The sequence below is a fragment of the Macrobrachium rosenbergii genome, chromosome 15 (assembly GCF_040412425.1).
Source record: "Macrobrachium rosenbergii isolate ZJJX-2024 chromosome 15, ASM4041242v1, whole genome shotgun sequence".
NCBI classification, from domain to species: domain Eukaryota; kingdom Metazoa; phylum Arthropoda; class Malacostraca; order Decapoda; family Palaemonidae; genus Macrobrachium; species Macrobrachium rosenbergii.
The window spans coordinates 32,248,202-32,269,806 of NC_089755.1; the positions used below are offsets into that span (position 1 = coordinate 32,248,202).

A 21,605-nucleotide genomic window follows, 5' to 3' on the forward strand; every position below is an offset into this window, starting at 1 on the left:
CATTCTGTCAGAACAATAGAATATACTTTGAAGTAAATTTTATTGTTTGAAAAAACTTAAAATCTCACAAAAACAGCATTAAACTGTCACCTTACATCCCCACAACTCAAAAGGCTTCTGATAAAAAGTACCATTATATTGAACAATTTTCCCAGGAATATTCAATGTAAGTTAATCTAGTGCTGATACTACAGGCTCTGTATTCAGCAAACATTTTTCCCTTGCGAGACAATTACAAAATTCAGTCATTGTCTAGAAGTTATGATACTACCAAAGCTTTAAGAAGTGGATAGAAGTAAAGTTCATACAAAATCATTGTATTTTTTATTTTAATGGAAAATATCAAATAATCATTCAAATATCTCTAGATTAAGACACTGGTTTCCTGTGGATCACAGTCTTCATAGTTGTACACCTCACTCCTAGAGCTGCCAGGTCCTATTTAAACTTCATTGTATTGTATATACGAGTATAAAAGAACCAGTGCACAATTTGAAACTCAATTATAACGAGTTACTGAGGCTTCTTGTTTAATCGTCGAAGTCCTGTTGAGAGTTACAATAAGCTTAATTGATTTATAAACTACAAAATTACCTTCATGAAAGTACAACTACAGACATTATGCACACAGCAATTATAGTTTAGAAATAAATTTATTATTGTAAGATATGTTTATTAAAAATAGCCGGTTTCACCTTTTAGTAATTAAATTTCATGGAAAAGTTAAAGGACAAATTCACCAAACAGCCAACTTAATTATTCAAATAATTAGGGAATCTATACTTTATATTAAGATAACTTACATAACATCCTATGCACTAGTATCCCTTAAAATGTCGTACTCGTTTGAATAAAGAAACGATACGAGGTACTTACGACTATTCTAACGTACGTAAAAACTTATTTACAACTACGTTTTAATGCGCATGAAAATTAACTATCTTACTACGTTAGAATAACTTCTACAAAACTTGCAATAATTATATTTATATTACTGTTGCACTAATTAAATTTATATTAAACACTTTAAAATGCGTAATTTTTTTTAATATATGTAATCAGATTCCCTTTGGAAAGGAAGCTCTGGTTACACGATCATAGTCGCCTACCTGTCACGTACTTGACTCGCTGCTTAGGTCAAACATGGGTACAGTGGGTTTTTCACAAAGCATGCCCATCTGCCAGTCTCGCACCAAGGAGTTTAGCACTTGATCCACTGATCACACTACGAATAACTTCAAAGTATCAAATCCAGTAAGGGGAAGTGCGCTTCCCAGACAAGGAAGGTTGACAGGAATGGTCACATGGTTGCCAACATGCCACCTGACAGGAGTTCTGTATCAGATGATTCAGCTACCACAAATCGCACTACAGATAACCCACAATTCAAAAAATGAACGAAACCAGATGTTAATTTTAAAGTAAAAACTACAGAAGAATTACGCACACTACTTCCACGGGTTGTTGCCAGTATACGAGCATAATCTTCCCTTATTCTAACCCACCAACTTTCCCCTAAACTAACCTTAACTTAGGGTCCCATGACCTGATCTGGAGCCTCCAGTTAAGACTGTGCATAGAATAACACATTCAATGCATAGAAAAACACATTCAATGGCTAACTAAATTTTGCTTCAACAAATAACGGAACTTGGAAGAGCACTCTTACATTGGAGGAGCACTAACATTCACAGAAACGCAGCTAATCTTTAGCTACAGGCAGAAGAAAATTTATCCCTATGATAGACCTTAAAACCAGATCTAGTTAGTGGTCCTAATTTGTTCACTGACTATTGAGGTACTCCGTACATCAAAGTGAAACCAGACGTACCTCAAAACTCTACTCGCTTCTAGAGAACAAATTAATGAATCCACACATTCTATTATGTCTCAAGTCTCATGAAGCCAGTTCTTGGACCTAACAACCTCCTGATAACATCAGCCAAATAGCTTACTTTGACACTTATACCGAAGCTGTAGGATATTGCTCTCAGGGTCCTGACGTGGTTGTTTTACAAGCTGTTTCCAATCATGACCTAGCTCATTCTCCACATGAAACCGCCAGTTATTTCAATATCTGAGTCCAGGAATATAAACGAAATTTAGCTTTTATACCTCTTGACAAAAGTAGAGACCATCAGATTCAAATTTCATTCTTGGACACCTTACCCTAATCTTTAAATATTTCAAGATCTGTATTGCAAACAAAGGGCAAGATGTTACACTTATTTCAACAAAGCGACCATACACATTCCAATAAGGAAAGTTGTATGTAGTATCTACAGCAAAATAAACCATGTTGAGTACGTCATTAGCCGAAAAGCAACAAAAAACCAATAAAATTCTACGCCGCCACTAAACCAGTAAAACCTAACTTCCATAATATATCACAAAAGTCACTTAAGCCTTCCAAAAACCTTAGACCATTGCCTCAGGCTTTCAATTACCTAGAACTGACTTCAGGCTTTCAATTAAAAGAAAAACCTTACCGCAGGCTTCCAAGAACTTTATTCACCTTCACAGGCTTTCAACAACCTCAAAACTTTTCCCCATACTTCCAACAAAACTAAACCTTCACCCGAGCTTCCAATAGTAACTGATATCGTTCTCTAGCCTTAACATCGAACGTTTTCCTCTGACATCCAATAGCAATTCCAGTAACACTGGACCTCGCCTCACATTAAAAAGCCACACCTAAACTCTCAATGTCTTAAGTAACCTGAAAATAAAAATCATTAATACATTTAAAGCGGTTCTGTACACGGTAGACGTTTAGTCTACCGTGTACAGTCCTTGAGCCACCTTTGCCGGAGCAGCGCCGCCACCCCGACAAAGGTGGCCCCACTTAAAAATAAATAAAAACTTAAAACAAAAAATGCTAAATCTAATTCTCTAAACGAAACAAAGTTAAAGTACAGTATCAAAAAATCTGAAGCAAAAAGGCTGTTACTGAAAAACCTATCAACCTACCCTTCGAAAATTCTAAACCTATCCTACGTTTAGTAAAATTAAAGTACTTTTCCCTATTCAAGACTATACCTTTGTTACATATAACTTAATACTGTAATGGTTATTAACATTGCAAAGTTATAGAATTTGGTTTCAATTCACGGTTTTATAGGATAGATTATTCTGAAGCAAAGGGAAGCTTGAGGGAATAAAATTTAAAGCAAAACTTGAAGTCTTAACTTAAACATTTTACATATTTTACTCAAGGAATGTTTTGGTAAACACTGCTTATTTGTATATTGAAGATCCAATAACTACTTCTATTGTCTGGTTTTTTAACTTCCACTCGCCTGAATGAACATGTCAATTTCCATTACAATCACCATTAACAGAAGTCCTTAGTTGGTCCAAAATTTGTACGTTATAACCTCAAGAGGTTTTAAAAGTTACTCAAATTACTCAAAATTCACAAAGTATCAATAAAAATACCCAAATGTTCTAAAGTGATCCAAGAGAAAACTCAGCTAGGTTACCTGATCGAGGCTACTGCCTACATTGTCTAGACACCTAAAGCTCTTGAAATCATTACACGCTAGCAGAGTGTTAAGGCTGAATACACCACCATTAGCCTTTGTTCACACAAGTTCCTAACACTTACAATTTGTCAACTAAGGAGACAGAAATAAGTAAGCAATGAATACAAAAACAATAAGACTATACAGACAGGCTGTAGGCTATACACAATCAAATAAAGTTAAAACTAAATAGTTAGTCGTACTTACCACCGAAATCCGCAGTTTTCTTGGCCACCCAAAGAGACAACAGACGTTTAAATCTAACACCGCCATCACTGAACGGAAAGTGACTCAAGCACCGAAAACATGAGTAACAACACAATCTCCTCGATGCCAAGGACTCTGTAAACAATGAAAAGTAGCTCGCTGCTCCTTTTTTTGCCCACATCTAGACTTCTGACTCCTTGTATTCCCTTATCACTTTTAATATTTATATTTCCTGTTCCTTTTCACCGTTCGAGATTAACTCGCTCACAAAAATCATTTCATTTTTCCAGATATTCCTTTATTATATTTCAGCGTTGTTAATACTTTGTAATCACGGCGTTGATAGCCCAGGCAGTCAGGAAGCCTGAAAGCCGAAAATTTCCTATTTACTTACTCCCTCCTCTTTTAATTCTGCCTTTGTCATTGCTCTATGATAACCATTTGCCCTCGAACACCATTGGATCAATGTTTTTTAAAATATTTTTTTAATCCATATTTCTCTCGTGATTTGATATAAGTTATTATGCTCATTGTAAAACACAAAACTTCCTACGTTCAATTTTTCTCAGCTTCTATGCGGTTTAGAATTTGAATATTCGCTTTCCAAAATCCTTTCCCGGATTTTACAAAACTTTTTTTTTAAATAATGAAGACTGTATTTTGATCTAAGTAGTCAGCAGGCATTGTTTCGCAAAAATATATATTATACAGAAATCTTCCAAGGATTATTCTAACTTCGAATCGTAGTTATTCCTACAGAAGTATATTCCAGATGCATTGTGACTAAAGATGGCTAAATCCAATTATCCGAACTCCCTTATTTAATTACCAAGGCATTTGAAAACTAATCTTCGTGCATCATTAACTAAGATGCGATCTGAAAGTTAGGACATTTTCTAATGCAAATGGCATTTGCACATTGAAAGCATCATTAGTATTAAGAATTGCATTGTAAACATTAGACAGAACATTGACTTCGGGTGATGACTCCGGAAATAATACCGGTGAATGATTTTTCTTCTCGTGTGACCTTCTTCCGCATGTCTTGGCCTCAGTTTCCACCTGACATGACGCTCTGAAAAATTGCGATAAATTTTTAAGGGGCCATTGCAGATTTTTTAGGACCACCAGATACCATAAAACACAAAATGTTGCCTCGGGCTTTCAACCACCTCAGACTTTCCCCTCTGGCTTCCAAAGACCCCAGACAATGTGTCATGCTTCCAACCACCTAGCATCTTTGCCTCAGGCTTCCAACAGGTAGCATCTTCGCCAGGGACTGTTAGTGATCTGAAAAATTCGCCTTGGCTGGGCATCCAACGACCTCGTCTCAGAATTCTAACAACGTAGCATCTTTTCCTTAGTCTTTTAAAAACAATCTAGAACTTTTGTCTGAAACTTCCATCGAGCCAGAATTTTCACCACAGCCTTCCAACGAACAGTTCTGTAACTGCCTATCATAGCATTTTATTTATGTAACAGCTATCTATTTACCTATTTTTAAATTAAACTCATCTTGTTCCAGCCAAGGTTTTTACTCACATCAGTCACATGATGCCCTACACATGCCTCTCTGCGACCCATTGTACTGCTCGTCGCAATAGGCCTATTAGAGAGGGGACTTTGATCAAAAAGTGCTTATAAATCACATCAGAACTGAGTACTCATAGCTTCAGAAATAAAAGTAATATAAAATATTAATGAGACAACAAGTCCCAAACTAGGGATGTGACGTACTGGCCTATATCTAAGACTAAGATGTTTGTTTCCAGGTGAATTTTCTTATACTGTTGCCCTCAAGCCAAGCAAATGAAAATCGAATCAACATATCCCGTGCAACATTTCAGTACAAAACGTTTTATTAAACTCGTAGGAATATTGGGAAGGCTAAACCCATCGTTTGCAACTTCTTTTTTTAATGCTAGAGATGTATCTGCATTATTAGTGAATATGGAGAATTTTGGACTTGATTTGGAGTTCATCTACAAACAAGACGTAATTTCTGGAAGTAAAGCAAAGTACAAAATTCCTGGTTTGAAGTTAAAATAATACTCTGGTATCCCTACATACATACATACATGCATACACACAGTATATATATATATATATATATATATATATATATATATATATATATATATATATATATATATATATATATATATATATATATATATATATATATATATATATATATTTATTAATGAAGATTTATTAATGACAATTTTCCTTCTGTTTTCAATTCTCTGAAATTCAACGAAAGTTTGTTCATTGCTTTTATGTCAGCTATATTTTCCAGACGTATACCATATCTTCTAACAGGCTTTATTTTAATGAAATCATATATTTTTCAAAAGGGGTAGCAGCCACTTACATATGATGAATCCTTTACCAAGCCCAAATTCTTCTGTGGTTCCTTTTTTTTTTTTTTTTTTTTTTGTTGGAGACTATTTTGGAATTTGGTGATGATTGGAAGTATATGAATGTGGGGGAACGATCTGTTTATTTATTTATTTATTTATAGGTAAATAAACAAAGTCAAAATGATTTGTCACTGTAACTTTAGCGTCAGGGATCAGGCAAATATACAGCCACCTGCTGTATTGAAATTGAGCAAAGTCATAATACTATTATTTTAATCTCAGTGGTCTGGTTAAACTAAGGTATACTTAACTTAATCTTTTATTTACATGGATTAAACTTTAAAATTTATAGTCCAGGGCCAAGGAGACGATGGCCTAGGCTGAGGGATAGATTATTCAGGTTGCCCTTTCTAAGGACGCGTGTCAGCTGCTATCGAACGCGTGGCTATTTTGGAAGCAAAATTTTGTTTTATGCATCCACTATCGGAAGAGACGTCTGGAAAGGTATTATCACGCGTCCTTCTCAAGCGTCTCCAGACTTCCAAATATAGACAAACCTTCTTGGTCAAAACAACGAGAACTTAGCCTAAAATCACAAGAACCTTCTTTACTCTGTACCGTTTCTTCTTTTGTTAGTTTTCTTTTTGTGAGCATTTTGTCATCAACCTGCCAACAATACCATTACACCATTAGGAGACGTTACCTTCTTTGATTTGATCTTGAATATACAAAATTCATTTTAATGGAGAGACTTACTAAGACAAAGACTTGACTTAGAGTGGTCAGCTTGCAGGAGCAAGGATGTGGTTCAACTTTACAGATAATTACAGTGATATTAAAAAATGCCGTCCATGCGAGAAACATCTGAAAACAGTTTTGTATATTTCTATCCTGGCAAGGAGTACACAACGCGATACATCACCAGAACCAAAAAAAAGAACAGTAGTTATTAAGTTCCAAGGAATCAGAGGCCTGAAAAACAATATGATTCCAGAATTTCCAGGTAACTCAAGCAACCTGCAGATATCAAGTGATAAAAGATAAAAATAATTCATCTTGCTAATGAAAGAAGCTGAATGTTATGATCAAAGGAACTAAGTAAAAACTTGCTGTCTGCAGAAAAGAAATCTAGACAAAGGAACCAGTGAACTTCGAAGAGTTAATAAAAACACTTTTAGTTTAGGTAGACCAATTATGAAAAAGGGGGAGGGGGAGGTGGAGGTAAAGGCGACGGAACAGTCAAGGTAAAGTAGCAAAGAGGGCACCTTTTTGCGACTCCTGAAACTTTTCAATTGTCAAAAGTCAGTGACCAAAGTTATTGTCACGCCAGTTCACAAAAATTGATAGTTTAATCAGGAATACCAAACTGAATTTCTCCACCCGTTTTAGGTCATATAATAATAAAGAAGAATATCTAAATAATCTCCAGATATATTCTTGAGTTAATGATTGATTTTATGACATTTAGGCTTCCAAGCCAAGCACTGGGACGCATCTGCCATTCAGCGTCTAAGACAGTGAAAAGAGGGAGTTGGAGAGGTCGAACAGCAAGATAAAGAGGTCCGGAAATAAAGCAGATGAAATACAAAGGTCTCAAGGTGGAACTGGGAGAAAACACCAAAGTTGCACTATGTAATAAATGGGTTGGACAGCAAGATTGAAGAAAGGAAGAGGAATGGAGGCAGAGTAAACAGGTTATGAGTACCCAAAGTTAATATACATATACATATATGTATATATACATATATGTGTGTATGTGTGTGTGTGTATGTGTGTGAGGATTAAAATAAACATTCTTCTATTCGGAACTCAACTCTATAAAAAATATACTACATTTTTAGACATGTTTTATACTGAAAAACTCAAACTGAATGAATTGAAAGATAGCTATAAACTGAATTTAGGCTACATTATGGGAACGTTATCATTTATCAGATTCTGTCACTTATCAGACGAACAAACTTCTGGAGCATTTGTTGAAATTGTTTTTATTTTGTAGCTGGGCCTTACCAAGCTCGTGGAATCAACTCATGTCTTTTAAGAATTGTCCCATTTGTGGGACTTAACACTTGTCACATGCTCCATGTGCTGTTAGAACCTTTACTGGTTGATAATTATCGAAACAGTCTTTCACAGATTAATTCACACTCAGCCTCCCTCAGAACACCTTACAAGAACCAATTCTGACATGGACCTGAAATTACAGTTTCACTTTCCCTCTGCAGACCAAAACAAAAGAGCATATTCCTAATGAAAAGTAAAATGAAAAGCAAAACGAATACAAAATGTGAAACCACTTTATACAGACTGAATTTCTTGCAGGGATTGCTTGAGAGATAAAAACTATATGGAGTGTTGAAAAGTGTTAAGTGCTATATTAGCCAGTCGTAATACCAAGCCTGGATTAGATGTATCAGGCCATGAAATTAGCCAAATAGTCAAATGTCATTCCGTAGAACCTCAAGATACAAAAAAACTTAATCTATTTATTTACTTGATAAATTCATGCTTGTTTGCCCTAAGACCAATAGCTTTAAAGACTTAGCCTATCTAGCAATTCAAGACACAGTATAGGCCTAAGCTTTGTATATCATCATAATACAACAGCCTTATTTCGGTACATATACAAATCACGACGACCTTAGTTGTTGGTGTTGATGGGCAGAAAAGGAATGATGTACTGTATATATCAAATTACCTTTGCTGTCAAAATAGAAGCTGCCATGAATTTCATATTTCGCATATTCCACAGTTTTTAAAAATGTTTAACGTTGAAAATAATGTACAAACTTTTGTGACAAACTGAACTTTACATTGTTTCAATCCTGTAGAAGAAAAACATTTTAAAAACTCACTGAATTGAAGACTGTAAGGAGAGCTCAAACTACCATCTCTGACTGAGTCAGGAGGCCTGCAGATGATCCCTTGTAGTAGCTTAGTTCCCAGTCACTGTTGGTTGGGCAGAGATCAGAAGTCCTTACCAGATATCTTATTCCTTTCAACGCCTTACCGCTAAAATGGGTCACCTTTGGGCAACGTCCTGAGCTGTAATAAGCCCAACTTAATGTTAACCAATTAGCTAATAAGCCAATCACTCAGTCAGTCGCCAGTGAAGTATCTGCCCTCTATTGCACTTTTTGATGGTACATCCTTATCTTTTGCTTGTTTGTACTGCAGTCAAGAAAGCTTCAAATATCCAGTGCAATCTTTCTTCTTTTTTTTAGAGAAGTAACCAAACCATTACAGACAATGTGTTAATGTAGGTATTGTGGAAGTGTTATTCAATAAAAATAGAAAAACCTGGTTGGCTGGTTTAGATGGAGCCAACCTTACGTCCGTAATTGTGGTAAGGTGTTCAAGGAATAAGACGGCTGATGTGGAACTACAGACATCACAAACAACGGAAACCATAATATCCATGAGAAAGCTAAACCATTAACAAGCACTTCAACAGATACCTAAGAGTTGAAACCTATATGTAACAAGGCATCCTTTCCTGTCAATGCAATTGAAATCAGTCAGATTTCAAAAAATACCTATAGTAAGAATGTTTGGCAATTCTATATTCTTATTTTACCTGCCATGGCCCATTTGAATAGAATAAATATAAGTACAATGATGAAGCTATCCTTTAATCTAGATTTATCAGATTTATAATGTTCTTGAACACTATAAAGCCATTTCCATGCAACGAAGTAACTCGAAAAAAGAATGTAATGCATAAATGTTTCATGTGCATTCATCTAGAACGGCCCACAGAATACATTTTGTTTCCCCTTCTTTGAAGTAAACACAAGCATTTCATAACGTAATACCAAGATGGTGTCTTAATGAGGACCATCCCTGTGATCCATGGCAGACTGAAATTTATGCCTCAGGACCTATCACAAAAGGATGAATTTAATGCACCACTTGCCATGCGTTAAAAGACTTCCAAATGAAGAAATGGATCTAATACACTTACTGTAATCCCATACACTTGTGATGGCCAAATTAGAAAATTAGAATGATGATCTTACAAGGAAAAAGAATGACTCCAGCCCATACACCAAGCAGCTATCAGTATAATGCTTTCATGAGGCATAGGAAAGCAATCTGGTCAACCTTGTTTTCTCAGTTAGTAAGATGACCCGGATGAAAGCAGGATATACATAGTCTCCCTGCTTTAGAAAACTTGTAACGTACAGAAGGCTTGAGACCACATCTTCCTCTAAACCCTAACATCAAGGGTGGAACATTATTTTTTATCATAGGCAGCACATTTGCAACCAAAATAAATGAGACTATGAACGTTTAATTACAAATGAATACCTGGATAAGAAGAAAGGTTAAAAAAGGGAAAGAAATCTGGCTCAAGCTATGAAAAATTACCAGAATTGGTAAGAGACCCAGAGGTAAAGTGGGGGACTGTCTAAGTGGATATCCAGAAGTCAGACGCCATCCTGTGGATTCCTAAGCTTTCCAAAAGCCTTCTGGCGATAAAAACTACAGGTGGTTCTGTTTCATTCAAGGGAAAATGGCACTAAAGCTGGAAAAATTATCATGGGGCTCTGCTTTAGCAATGCTAACATTCCAAGCTGCGTCTCTTGCAATCAGAGTTAAAACCAAAGGAATCCAGGAAGTGAATCTTCTCCCGTTCGCTTCTGTTCCACTTTAGAAGTGACAATCCCGAACTCAAATCATTAGTGCTGTTCCTCGTTACATACAGGAGATGATTCTCATTCCGAAACGTTTTCAAGACGTTTATGTCTCTCTTGAAGGAATGAAATCTTTTACACATTTCTTATAAATGTGAGTTAAAATCTCTTACATGGACCAAGTCCTTTACATATTTTGTGTTATTTGTGAGTTAATCAATATGAAGAACAGGATGTCTAGACAATAGCTAAAGGCATGCTTCATGTTCGTGCCTGTAGCTATTGTAGTCCAAAACTCAGCACTTTAATTTACTATAGGTGTGTCATGGTAACACTGTTTTCTTACGTATGAAAGTATGAAGATTTTAAATTAGAAGCTTCTCTATTAAAGGAGCTTCTGTTAATGAAAAACGTGGGCTTTTTCCTGCTCTTTACGTTAGCAAGTAAACATGTTTTCGCATTGCAATACTTCAGGCAAAAGACGATTTCCGTGGAAATTTCCATAAAACTTACACATTACTCTCCAGGAAAAGGTTTGCTAACTTCAGCATTCACTGCTGATACTGTCTAAACACCTTAATCTTACTTGGACAAGCACAGTACATAGTCTTCAACAGTTTTACTGGTCACATTCGTTGTTGCCACTAAAATAAGTTTTTTGCAGAAATAATTTATTTGACTGTAAAAATATCCTAAAACATCACAAAAGAAATATGACACCACATTAAAACAGTAAGAACATTCTGTAAAATTTATTGAATGGCCAAAGTACAAAGTTAGTATTAAAATCCAACAAGAAAATATAAATACAAATCTAATATTTAAAAACCTCTCTAATCCATTTGGCTACATCTTTAGTAACTCTTCTAATTGTGCTCCAGGAATGTCTACTCACTAAGTACCACACGTACGCTGTTGCAGTATTGTGTCACTCAATCCTCACTGAGAATCTATGTACTACCTATGGATATGTTCATTTTACATCTTGTGACGCACTACCTTACTCAAATTAGGATAATTATATTGTATGGCTCTTTAAGGCAATAAAAAGACTCCTTCACAACACTATTTCACATGATTTAGCACCTGAGAAACAGTTTCGTCATCTCATGCATCAGACACTTTTATAAAATTTCATTGGTCGTCAGAATTCGTCCATTTCTCTCATTAAAGCTGAGACTAATTAACCAACAATCGTTCATTTTGAAGTTCCGCAGTCACACCTGTAAAAATAACTATTACAGCTGCATTGATCATAGATGCATTCAGTTACATGACCTACGTCACATGCTCGTCATAACAAAAAGGTTCACCATACTTGCATGTTTTACTTTTAAAGGAATAAGGGTTCAACCTACTTGCACGTTTTGAGATCAAATATCCACAATGGAAGCCACAAGAGTTTTGATTATGAATTTCAAGTTACAAATAACTTTAAGTGAAGTCTTTCGAATGCGAAACACTTCCATTTTATTTCTGTTTTCTGGGCTTAAAAATATACCTATGATAGTTGTAAAAATCTCAATAATTGGTTCTCAAAATAAAGCTGTACAGTGTATGGTCTCACTCTTTCCGAAACGAAACTGCTCCCGATTAAACAACGCCATGAAACAGTTACCGTGCACCAAAGAACAGACCTCCTCACAAAGTCGAAGTCTGCCACAATGAAACGCACCACCATCATCTCACTATCACCAAGTACACAGCCATTCACATTATCACACGAAGCTAGTTTTATCATCCTTTAGACGTATCACATTTAAACACAAATGATATCCTCATACCAAATGCTCGAAAGAGACATAAACATCTTTACACAAAAACCAAAAGTTTTCCTCAACTTCTATCAATTTCGTCAAATCGCTAAAACCAATTGGAGCAGCCTTGATGCATGAAGCTGTGAATAACAGTGAGAAAGTAAAGTAATCCCCGACTATTTACCTAATCAGTTCTGCGGAGTTCAGCCTGATATCTCTGTCAAGTAGAAGACATCCTCCCGAGGGACTGGCTGAAGATCCGCGAGAGACCAAGACAGAACACCCTTAAAATTCATCCGGTACCACAAGCTAAAAACAATGATTTTTGCTGTTTTCACTCTTACAAAACAGGCTTACTGCAGCCTTTAGTAACTAAAAACCATGCTAACAATTATTGTGGGGGGAAATAGTCCTCGTGTCAACAATATAATCCTCTTAAAATATAGTATAAAGCATCGTATAAAATATAACAATTGCTCTCAAAATTCAGGAAAGGGATAAAATGGTTGTGAATAGGAAATCGATCAACATTTTGCAAATAAATATAAAACTATATTTGTGTGTTAGGCTTGTACGTTGACAAGGCCTAAAATCACAGTCCCATAGTAACCAATGATAGACCATTTGCCCTCCAAGTTGGACGGGCCTTTGATAAAGCTTCGTGAAGGAAACACACACCACCAGAAAAAATGAATGGTAAAAAGCGCACTGGGTTCATTCTGAATCGTTACGTTTGACACAGACAAATAGCTACTGAATATTATGACGATGAAATTAACATTATTTGCGTCCTGTATGCCTCCCCAAACACGTGATGACAGAGAGAAAATATCCTTGCATCTCTTGGCCAATTATTTCTCGATTAATTATCATAAAATAAAATTTAATTACTTTTTACAATAATTTTCATTTTATCAGTTGTTTACGAAGTTGTGATCATTAAAAAAAGAACTAGAAGTACATTAAATACCCTTTGAGCAAGTTCACTTCTATAAAACAGAATTTCCATGAGTTCATGTCCACGATATTCATTCCTCACGGGAACAATGAGAGACTATTCACGATATTCCTCACAGGAACAATGAGAGATTAAACTCACTCTTCCCAAGAAGTCCCAACATACAGTTATTCAATTCTGGACATTTCCTCGTCTGGGTCACCTCAGAGCTCGTCGTGTTTGGGTCCTGAGAATTCCTCGTGGGAGATGTACCCATCTCTGTCTTTGTCCTCGTGGTGGAAGATTTCCTCCGTGATCTTGTGAGGGTCTTGGCCGTTTTCTATTTCCTCTGCGGGAAGTTGCACTTTGATGTATTCTAGAACCTGAAGACAAATATCAGGAAGACAAGAAGGTAAGTCAAAGAAAACTATGGTTTGGAAATAAAACACAAGAAAATAAATTAAATCATGGTAACTATTTTGGGTATCTACTGGTGGACAATGAAAAAAAATATATGTTTATAAATAAAAAATCAGAGGAGCTACAGATTACTGAGGTACTTTGGAAGGCATGGGAGTTTGGTGTGCCTACAGAAGGGCTTGATTTGACTTGGAACCAACATAAGTGACAATGGCTCGAAAGGTCTTAGATGAACTGGAGGTGCAACAACAAGAAGTACCTTCCGAGCACACATGTAAACAATACCAATGGTCATCATTACATACGCATAATGAGTGACTAATTACCTTTCCGAAATCAATTTTGTTCTGTTTTTCACTGCACAAAAGTACTCATCGTTGCTAACTTCAGTCTGGAAGTCACCAAAGAATACTCAAAGAAATCTATGTATTCAAGACCTCTATCTTATCTTCTCTCGTCATTACAAAACCAGGAACAGCTACTTCAAAGCACAAGCAAAAGGTGAAGAAGTCAGGCTATGTCAGGGACACAACAGCTAAGTGAAGAAAGACCAAGGAAAACGTCGTTACTTCTAGCCTAAACATCACTACTTCTAGTTTCCAACTTAGCACTGAATAAACTTCTCACCACGATGGAGAACCTTTAAGAGTGATTGCTCCAAAAAACTGGTCTTCTGAAAAAAGACGTGTGCAAAACTTCTGAAAAGGAAGAAATATTTCATCTCTCACAGTGAGAACAGACTTTCTAATGTTCTAATTTCCATACTTCGAAGAGAATGACGGTTGGTTTATGATCTGACTTAGAGCACCAACAAAAGTCACACTCTTGACTTCCAGCAGGACGCATAGGATTAACCAATGGCGTGACTTTGGGCCTTCCCTGTGTCCTAATTCAATACTCTAATATTACATACCGTTCATCATATTTAGGTTGATATAGATACTTTTTTCCTAGCTGTTTCTATCCGGCTGTACCTTTTTCCTAGCCTAGCTGCTTCTATCCAGCTGTACTTTCTTCCTAGCTGCTTCTATCCAGCTGCTCTTTTGTCTGTACTGAAATCTGTGATGATTAAACATGGAAGAAAAACGCCACTGACTGAAGATCCGGTTTAATTTTTTGGAAAATCTTGACTCTTGCCAGTTTGGAAGTCTCTGAAAATGTCCGCATGGTGCTTTGTCAGTCTAGATTACTATGACAATCTATGGTAAACCGATTTTCAATTCCATGCCTTATTACTCTACCCTTTCTGTAGGTGATGAGACCACAATCGCTATCGTTCCCATTTTGAGTGGAGCCCATGTGGGTGTTCTTTTATTTCCCTGTATCCAGATCTGTCATGCAAACAACAGTCTTCTCACAATCTCTGTTCCTGGCTAAGTGTAAGTTGAGAGCCAATGTTTTTCAAATCTTTTCCAAATTTACCTACTTCTTATTGATCTTGTCTGCAAAATAAAGTACTTTTTAGAGAAATTCCCCTGCCCTTTTTTTTAGCTTAGCCTAACTTTAATTTTCAGATGTCCCCTACTTCCTAGACGCTTATTAATGTCAAAACATACAGCTTATGACAGAAACAAGCCTATGAAACATCACAGTGCAAATCAAGACTATTCTTGATTTGTACTGCATAAGAATTTAGATCTCGAGCAGCTGTTCACAGGCGCTACATATTTGGACAAGAAGCGTTGCTACATAGGGTTGCTTTCCTATCCCAGCTCTTTCAAAAGACTTTGACAGACAAACTCTAGGTACACAACTCTACTCCACACAATGACTGCTTCAGTTTTGTTTACTGCTATTCACTGGCTATAATAAAAACCTCGGAGTCGATCACTTTCATCGTTCCTTCATCCATTTCCACTCTAAACTCAAGAACTTTAACTCTTATTTCCGGTTCCCAAAGTCCTGATCTAACAGGCAGAATTATCACGTACAAAAAAAAAAGGTTTTCCGTACATTTTCACTTATTGACTAAATTTAGAGTGAAATGCTTGCCAGAGGTATCGTATTTTGAAATTTAATGTACTCTCGCCTTATCATAAAAGACTAATGCACCAAACATCCATTAGGACTATCTGTTGCAAAAATACCACTTGGAACATGAGGAAAATACCATAAAATTTCCAGTTTCCGTTGGCCTCAGAAGCCTCTGCTCGTTTTATTCAGCGGCCTTAAATCCTCTCATTAACAGTTACAAATTTGTATAACATCAAAAGCCAATACAAGGTATGCTTAATGAAACAAATTTGTGGTCACTGATTACAATTTTACTTTGTACACTGCTGATGGTCATTTACAAATATCCTAAAACATTAAAGACAGCCATTAACTTAAAGCTGTAAAAGACAGAATTTTCTTTTGAAACATAAAACTCAGACATCTAAGAATTAAATCTGGATATCACGGGTAATGGGATACTGAAAATGGAAAGCAATGATCACAAAATGGAATTATAAATGAAAAGAATATATGGCGATACTCGTTTTGCAGGGTTAATTTTACGATCTCTGAGTACAAGGAAAAGGGAATTCAAAACTTCACACTGGTCCCAAAGAAAATATAGCACTGAAATTTCCATGTTTAGAAGAAACATACCTCTTTTGAGGATACCGCCGATGAACAATAAAAACACAAACAAAAAACAGCCAGTCCTACTTCTGTGACAAGCTTCATTCTCAGAAGCAACAATGTGGTGACACATTTTTCAGATTTTTCAAAAACCGTATCATCTCGAAGGTTATTCATCAAAACTCCAGACTGTCTGGTAATTTCAAAGCATGAAACAGCATTGCTTAAGAGCAGCCTAATGTTCTCAACTGCTAATGATTCGGTTCCTAAAATTCAAAAATAATTCTAGAGTAGTTTTGAAAACAAGGGAGACGTATCTCGGAAGCTAAAAGGATTGGCACTGGTATATTAAACTCCTACGAGTGCTGCCACAGCCAATGCACTACTCTGACTCGAAGTCAACGAACACAGAAGGAAACAGCATACAAATAATCAGAGGACTTCGGGATCACCACTAGGAAGTGCTCTAACCAGACAACTATGTTGCATCCCTAAACCCCCAAAAGACTAGACCAAAGAATTATGCTATTCAAAGAGGCGCGAAATTGGCAGCGACACGTTAAAGGGACAGTTGGATGGATAAAGACTAAGAGAGAAACGATGAAAAATTCCAGGTGGGAAAACCTCTAGTTCGACATCAATACACTATGGGCGGTGCACTCCCCTGTGGGGAGGGGTGCTCTAGAGGGGAGACGAATCTTTTCTTGTGTGAGAATGTCAACGCATTTCGCGAGATGCACGCCGAAAGAGACTCCAGGGATTCGCCTAAAAGCATCTGTCACATGCACATGAATGATTTCATTTTCATTCTCTCTGAGCAAAATCTGCTTATGAGCTAAGTACAAGTAACAAACTAGACATCTATTTGGTCTCAGTCTTGTCTGTTTCCTCAGATACTATTTCTATGACTAGCTACAAGCACACCTAAAATACATTAATTCAGCTTCCTTTTTTCTGAAATAGTAGCAGTAGCAGTAGTAGTTACATTAGTAGCAGTAGTAGTAGTAGCAGTAGCAGTAGTTATAATAGTAGTCACGTCGTGTAACTGCCATTGGCAAGAGCCTATGGTGAAAACCTACACATGAAACCTAAGATCTGCTGGATCTAAATGCTTATGTTCCAAGGATTGGAATGCATTTATGGTATTATATACAAAGCATGATTATGCATTCAGTCAATACATTAGTTCTGCTGTCTCTTCTGTGTCAGTGTTCAAAAAAGCCCCCCTCGATAAAGCTAGGCGTCCAAACTGTGTTCTCTTAAACCGAAATAAAGCCCTTACTTCACTCAACCAAATTGAGCTAGGATAACTTTGAAGTTTGTTCTTGATATAAGATTTACGACCAAAATTTAATTCCATATTATCATGCTACTGCCCCGACTACATCTCTACAGGCAACTAATGCAAAGCCCCGTTCCCTTCCCAGACCAGGTGCAACGGAGTTCAACAGTTATAGCACACAACAGTCATAAACTTTAGATGTCATCAACTACGTGTTAAGAAAAATAGAAGAAATTCAAAATTCTGGAAGGGGTGCACCAGAAGTTTAATTCTGAACACTTCTATATCGTCCCCTGTATTTTCACACAAAAAGTGCCAATCGTTTAGCATTATAGCATTATCCCCATATCAATACCACAGGCAGTTATGGCAGTGCTGGTCAAAAATCCAACAAACACCTGAGATTCTGTGGTTAATTCTATGATTATCATCACTGCTACCCATAACATGCATATACACTCTGCAGGAACATGCCAAAACAACTTGCCTTGGAAAGTTCCTCATATTTAAATGGCAATAATAACCCTGCATATCTCAAATACATTATGCAACAGCTCCTATCTCGTCCTCCATGGAGGAAGAACAACGAACAGACAAAACTCAGCAGGTGTTGATGTTTCTCTTTCCCTCACTCACCCTATTTATCCATTTGTGTCTGGACATTCAGCAACTGCATTTCATCTTGGAACTTGTCACACTGTGTGCCTTGAATATTTGTACTTTGGAACTATCCAAACACTGAAGGCATTAGTGCAAGTACAGTACAGGAATGTTACAAGCTATAACTTCTAACTTAGCAAGACACCAGTAACCAACATACCTTTCATGGATGAAAAAAATAAACGTTTCTTGGGTCTGCTAAGCTGTCTGTTCTGTGGACCGATTTGTTATGAAGAACATGGCCTACAAGATCTACATCACAAGATGGTAGAACTTTATGCCAAGGATCTAAGCAGCAGGAGACCAGTCTTACGATCTTGCTGGTAAGAAACAAAAGCATGATAATCATATGAAGTTAGTTGAAGTCTTCTGTTGTCAACCACTCCACAAAACTTGAACTTTTTGTTTATAAGGGCTGTCCCCCTTCTCACTTCCTCTTAAACCTCAAGGAAATGATAACCATCCTTTTGTTAGAGTTGTTGTACTGACAGAACTTCTCACACAAAGGCAAAAACTATTGTGCTCAGGAAAGCTCTGACTTTCAGCCCCAATTGGCATTAGATAATGTCCAGATTCCATGGACAGTCTTCATCCAGACAAGAGATAACCTGCTTACTTGAAAGAGCATAATTCAAACAAAGCATTTCTCTGTTATATTTTCTTGTACTATAATTTCTTATTGTTACTCTTAAGGGATAAAACCCTGCTCATTTCATCAGAAATCATTTTTAAAGGGTATTTTCAGAGACGAAAAAATTATGATTCCCTAGTGTCTGAAGGAGCTCTTTGGTTTTTTTTCTTACAATGTCCGAGGAAAACATGAAAAATGGACCTTCAGCCTCATAAGGTAAGAAGGCTGTAAAGTACCAATTTCCACAGCTGGGTGGTTGGTTTACATTAAGCCAGCCTTTCATAACGGCGACCAATTACTGGCGGGTAAAACGTTCAGTGACGAGGAGGCCTGGTGCAGACTTCTGGAATTGGACCACTAGCCAAGACAAAACACAGAAGAGGCGAAAGTAAAGGAATAAAAAAAAAATCTTATTCAAAGTAACATGCCCCAAAAGAATTTTAATACCTATATTCTCCCTGTACGGGAGATTAGGTGATATTAACCTTCGAACCAACTTCTTAAATTAGTCATTTGGATCAATAACAGAAAACAAATGACAAATATGACAACAATTGCTGAAAAAACTATCTGCATTTAGAGCCAGGACTCATTCGTGATACGAAATCCCTCTGTCAAAAAAGATGCTTCAGAATATTACTGTTGCAGAAAGCTCATGCTGGCACGAAGTATTTAATGTGAATTTAAAACAAGTATAAATCACTTTGCAATGAGTGGTCCCACTGAACTATTCATAGCGGAATGCAAAAAGACTGTTTTTGCAAAATAGGCAAAAGCAATCAACACTGACATACCCAAGCGGAATGAATTCAGAACTAATGATGTGAACAAACATGGAATCCGGGTCGGAAGTACACGGCATATACTCATCAAAATTCTGTAAAGTATATTGTATAATAGAGAGTATAAATATATAAATATACTCTACCCTTCAGTAAAGTGACTTAATTATCAGAAGCCCACGCCTACTGATTCGATGTAAAACGAGCAAAACCCCATATGGAATTCAATTATAAACTCCAAAGTGCCTCACAAAATTTAAACCACAGCCACACAGTGTAGTCTATAAACAAATGACTCAGTCAAAATTCCAATAAAGGAGAAACTTTATTAGAACAAATCTCATCAAGAAACAAGTCAGAATTCCTATAAAGGAGAAACTTTATTAGAACAAATCTCATCAAGAAACAAAGAAGATAAACACAACGTACTTGGAATGTTTCAGTAACTCAGAGTTCAGCACACAGTTATTTTAACGATCGAAGTATCCTTCACTTAAATGCGATTCACTAAAGATTCCAATGTCCTCAGAAATTCTGTGGTTATTATGCAATGCTTTTGAACGTGCCCATTAGTCGTTGTAAGTGCTCTGGTCATTCTAAAGGTCATGTGTCCGAAAAAAAACAAAAAATGCATACTGTAATCACCATGCCAACCTTGACGTCGTGGCCATCTGTCTATTTTTGAAAATCTGTGGCTAAATATCAGAAATTTTATTTTGAGTCATATTTTGGGCACATTTGGTTAAACAATTCGTGTCGTCATTGGTAAAGCCATAAAGAGTATTAACAAAAACTGTACGCCATTAAATGCCTTGTTGCCATCAAGAGGTAACACTACACAACCTAAAAAGCATCAATAACGGCTCAGTTCTAGTACACCATAACTTGAGAGATTCGTAGACATTTTTACAAGTTAGTAGGTATGTGAAACAACTTAAACGACCGCATGGAACAATGTAATCAAATGCCCCAAGCCATCACTTACAGATAGCTAGCTACGGTAAAAGTCCAGTTTAGCTCACTGTCCCATGAAAGTCATCAATACTAGCTTAACCGCCACACACTGTCGAGCCGATTGTCCAAAAAGTCATCAGTCATGTCAGGTTTCATCAGAAAACAGATCCCATTTTACCAGGAACCACGACGAAGATCTCCCCTGTCCCTAAGCAACCTCTTCGTATAAACAACTGAACTGGCACATCTCAGTCCTCGTCAGTGTTACAATTAATCTCAAGAGGGCTGCCAAAAGTCTAAGCAATACTTAGAAAGTTATATCACCTTAAGTATCTTCAAGTACCATACACTGGTTGCCATTTTTCCATTAAATTCAGCAGATAAGAACAGCCAGTACGTCTTGCAGCCCCAAGACCACAGAAGAGTCATATAAATGACAATTATCCCAAAATCATCAAAAGCATAATTTCAAAACATATGGAACGGATATTTTACCTGAATCATGAGTCTAAATAATAATAATAATAATAGTAATAATAATAATAATAATAATAATAATAATAATAATAATAAGCAATTGCTATCATGAGCAAACTGGTAATTCTTTGGTATTCTTGAGGTAGCATTATTGAACTAAGATCCGGAAAATGCTGATGGAATGCCTGAATTATCACTTACTATTTGCCTCAACTCCAGGCCTCAACTAACTACGACACAGTCTTAATACTTGTTCTTTCTTCGGCTATTCCATGGCCATTTTTCACAAACAAAACCCAATACGAATTCACCTTTGTCACTGAGGAAGCCATCCACCACTTCCTCGACACCGTCTCTCTAACCACGAATAGGAGGAGGAGGAGGAGGAGCAAGAGGAGGAGGAGGATAA

At 36.6% G+C, this 21,605-nt stretch overlaps 1 protein-coding gene and 1 long non-coding RNA gene across 2 annotated transcripts in view; both read right to left on the reverse strand.

Annotated features, from left to right (window-relative positions):
- Nucleotides 1-309: 309 nt before the first annotated feature.
- LOC136846510 (uncharacterized) lies at nt 310-5,596 on the reverse strand. Its single transcript, XR_010855423.1, has 3 exons — nt 3,732-5,596; nt 1,110-1,323; nt 310-545 (listed from the first exon to the last, which is right to left on the reverse strand). It is a non-coding gene; the product is annotated as an uncharacterized lncRNA (long non-coding RNA).
- Nucleotides 5,597-11,468: 5,872 nt separating this feature from the next.
- Fkbp14 (peptidyl-prolyl cis-trans isomerase Fkb14) overlaps nt 11,469-21,605 on the reverse strand; it is a 39,731-nt gene continuing 29,594 nt past the window's right edge. Inside the window, exon 4 of the mRNA XM_067117359.1 lies at nt 11,469-13,808. Coding sequence (XP_066973460.1) covers nt 13,650-13,808 — 159 coding nt within the window. The 3' untranslated portion in view covers nt 11,469-13,649. The remainder of the gene's footprint in view (nt 13,809-21,605) is intronic.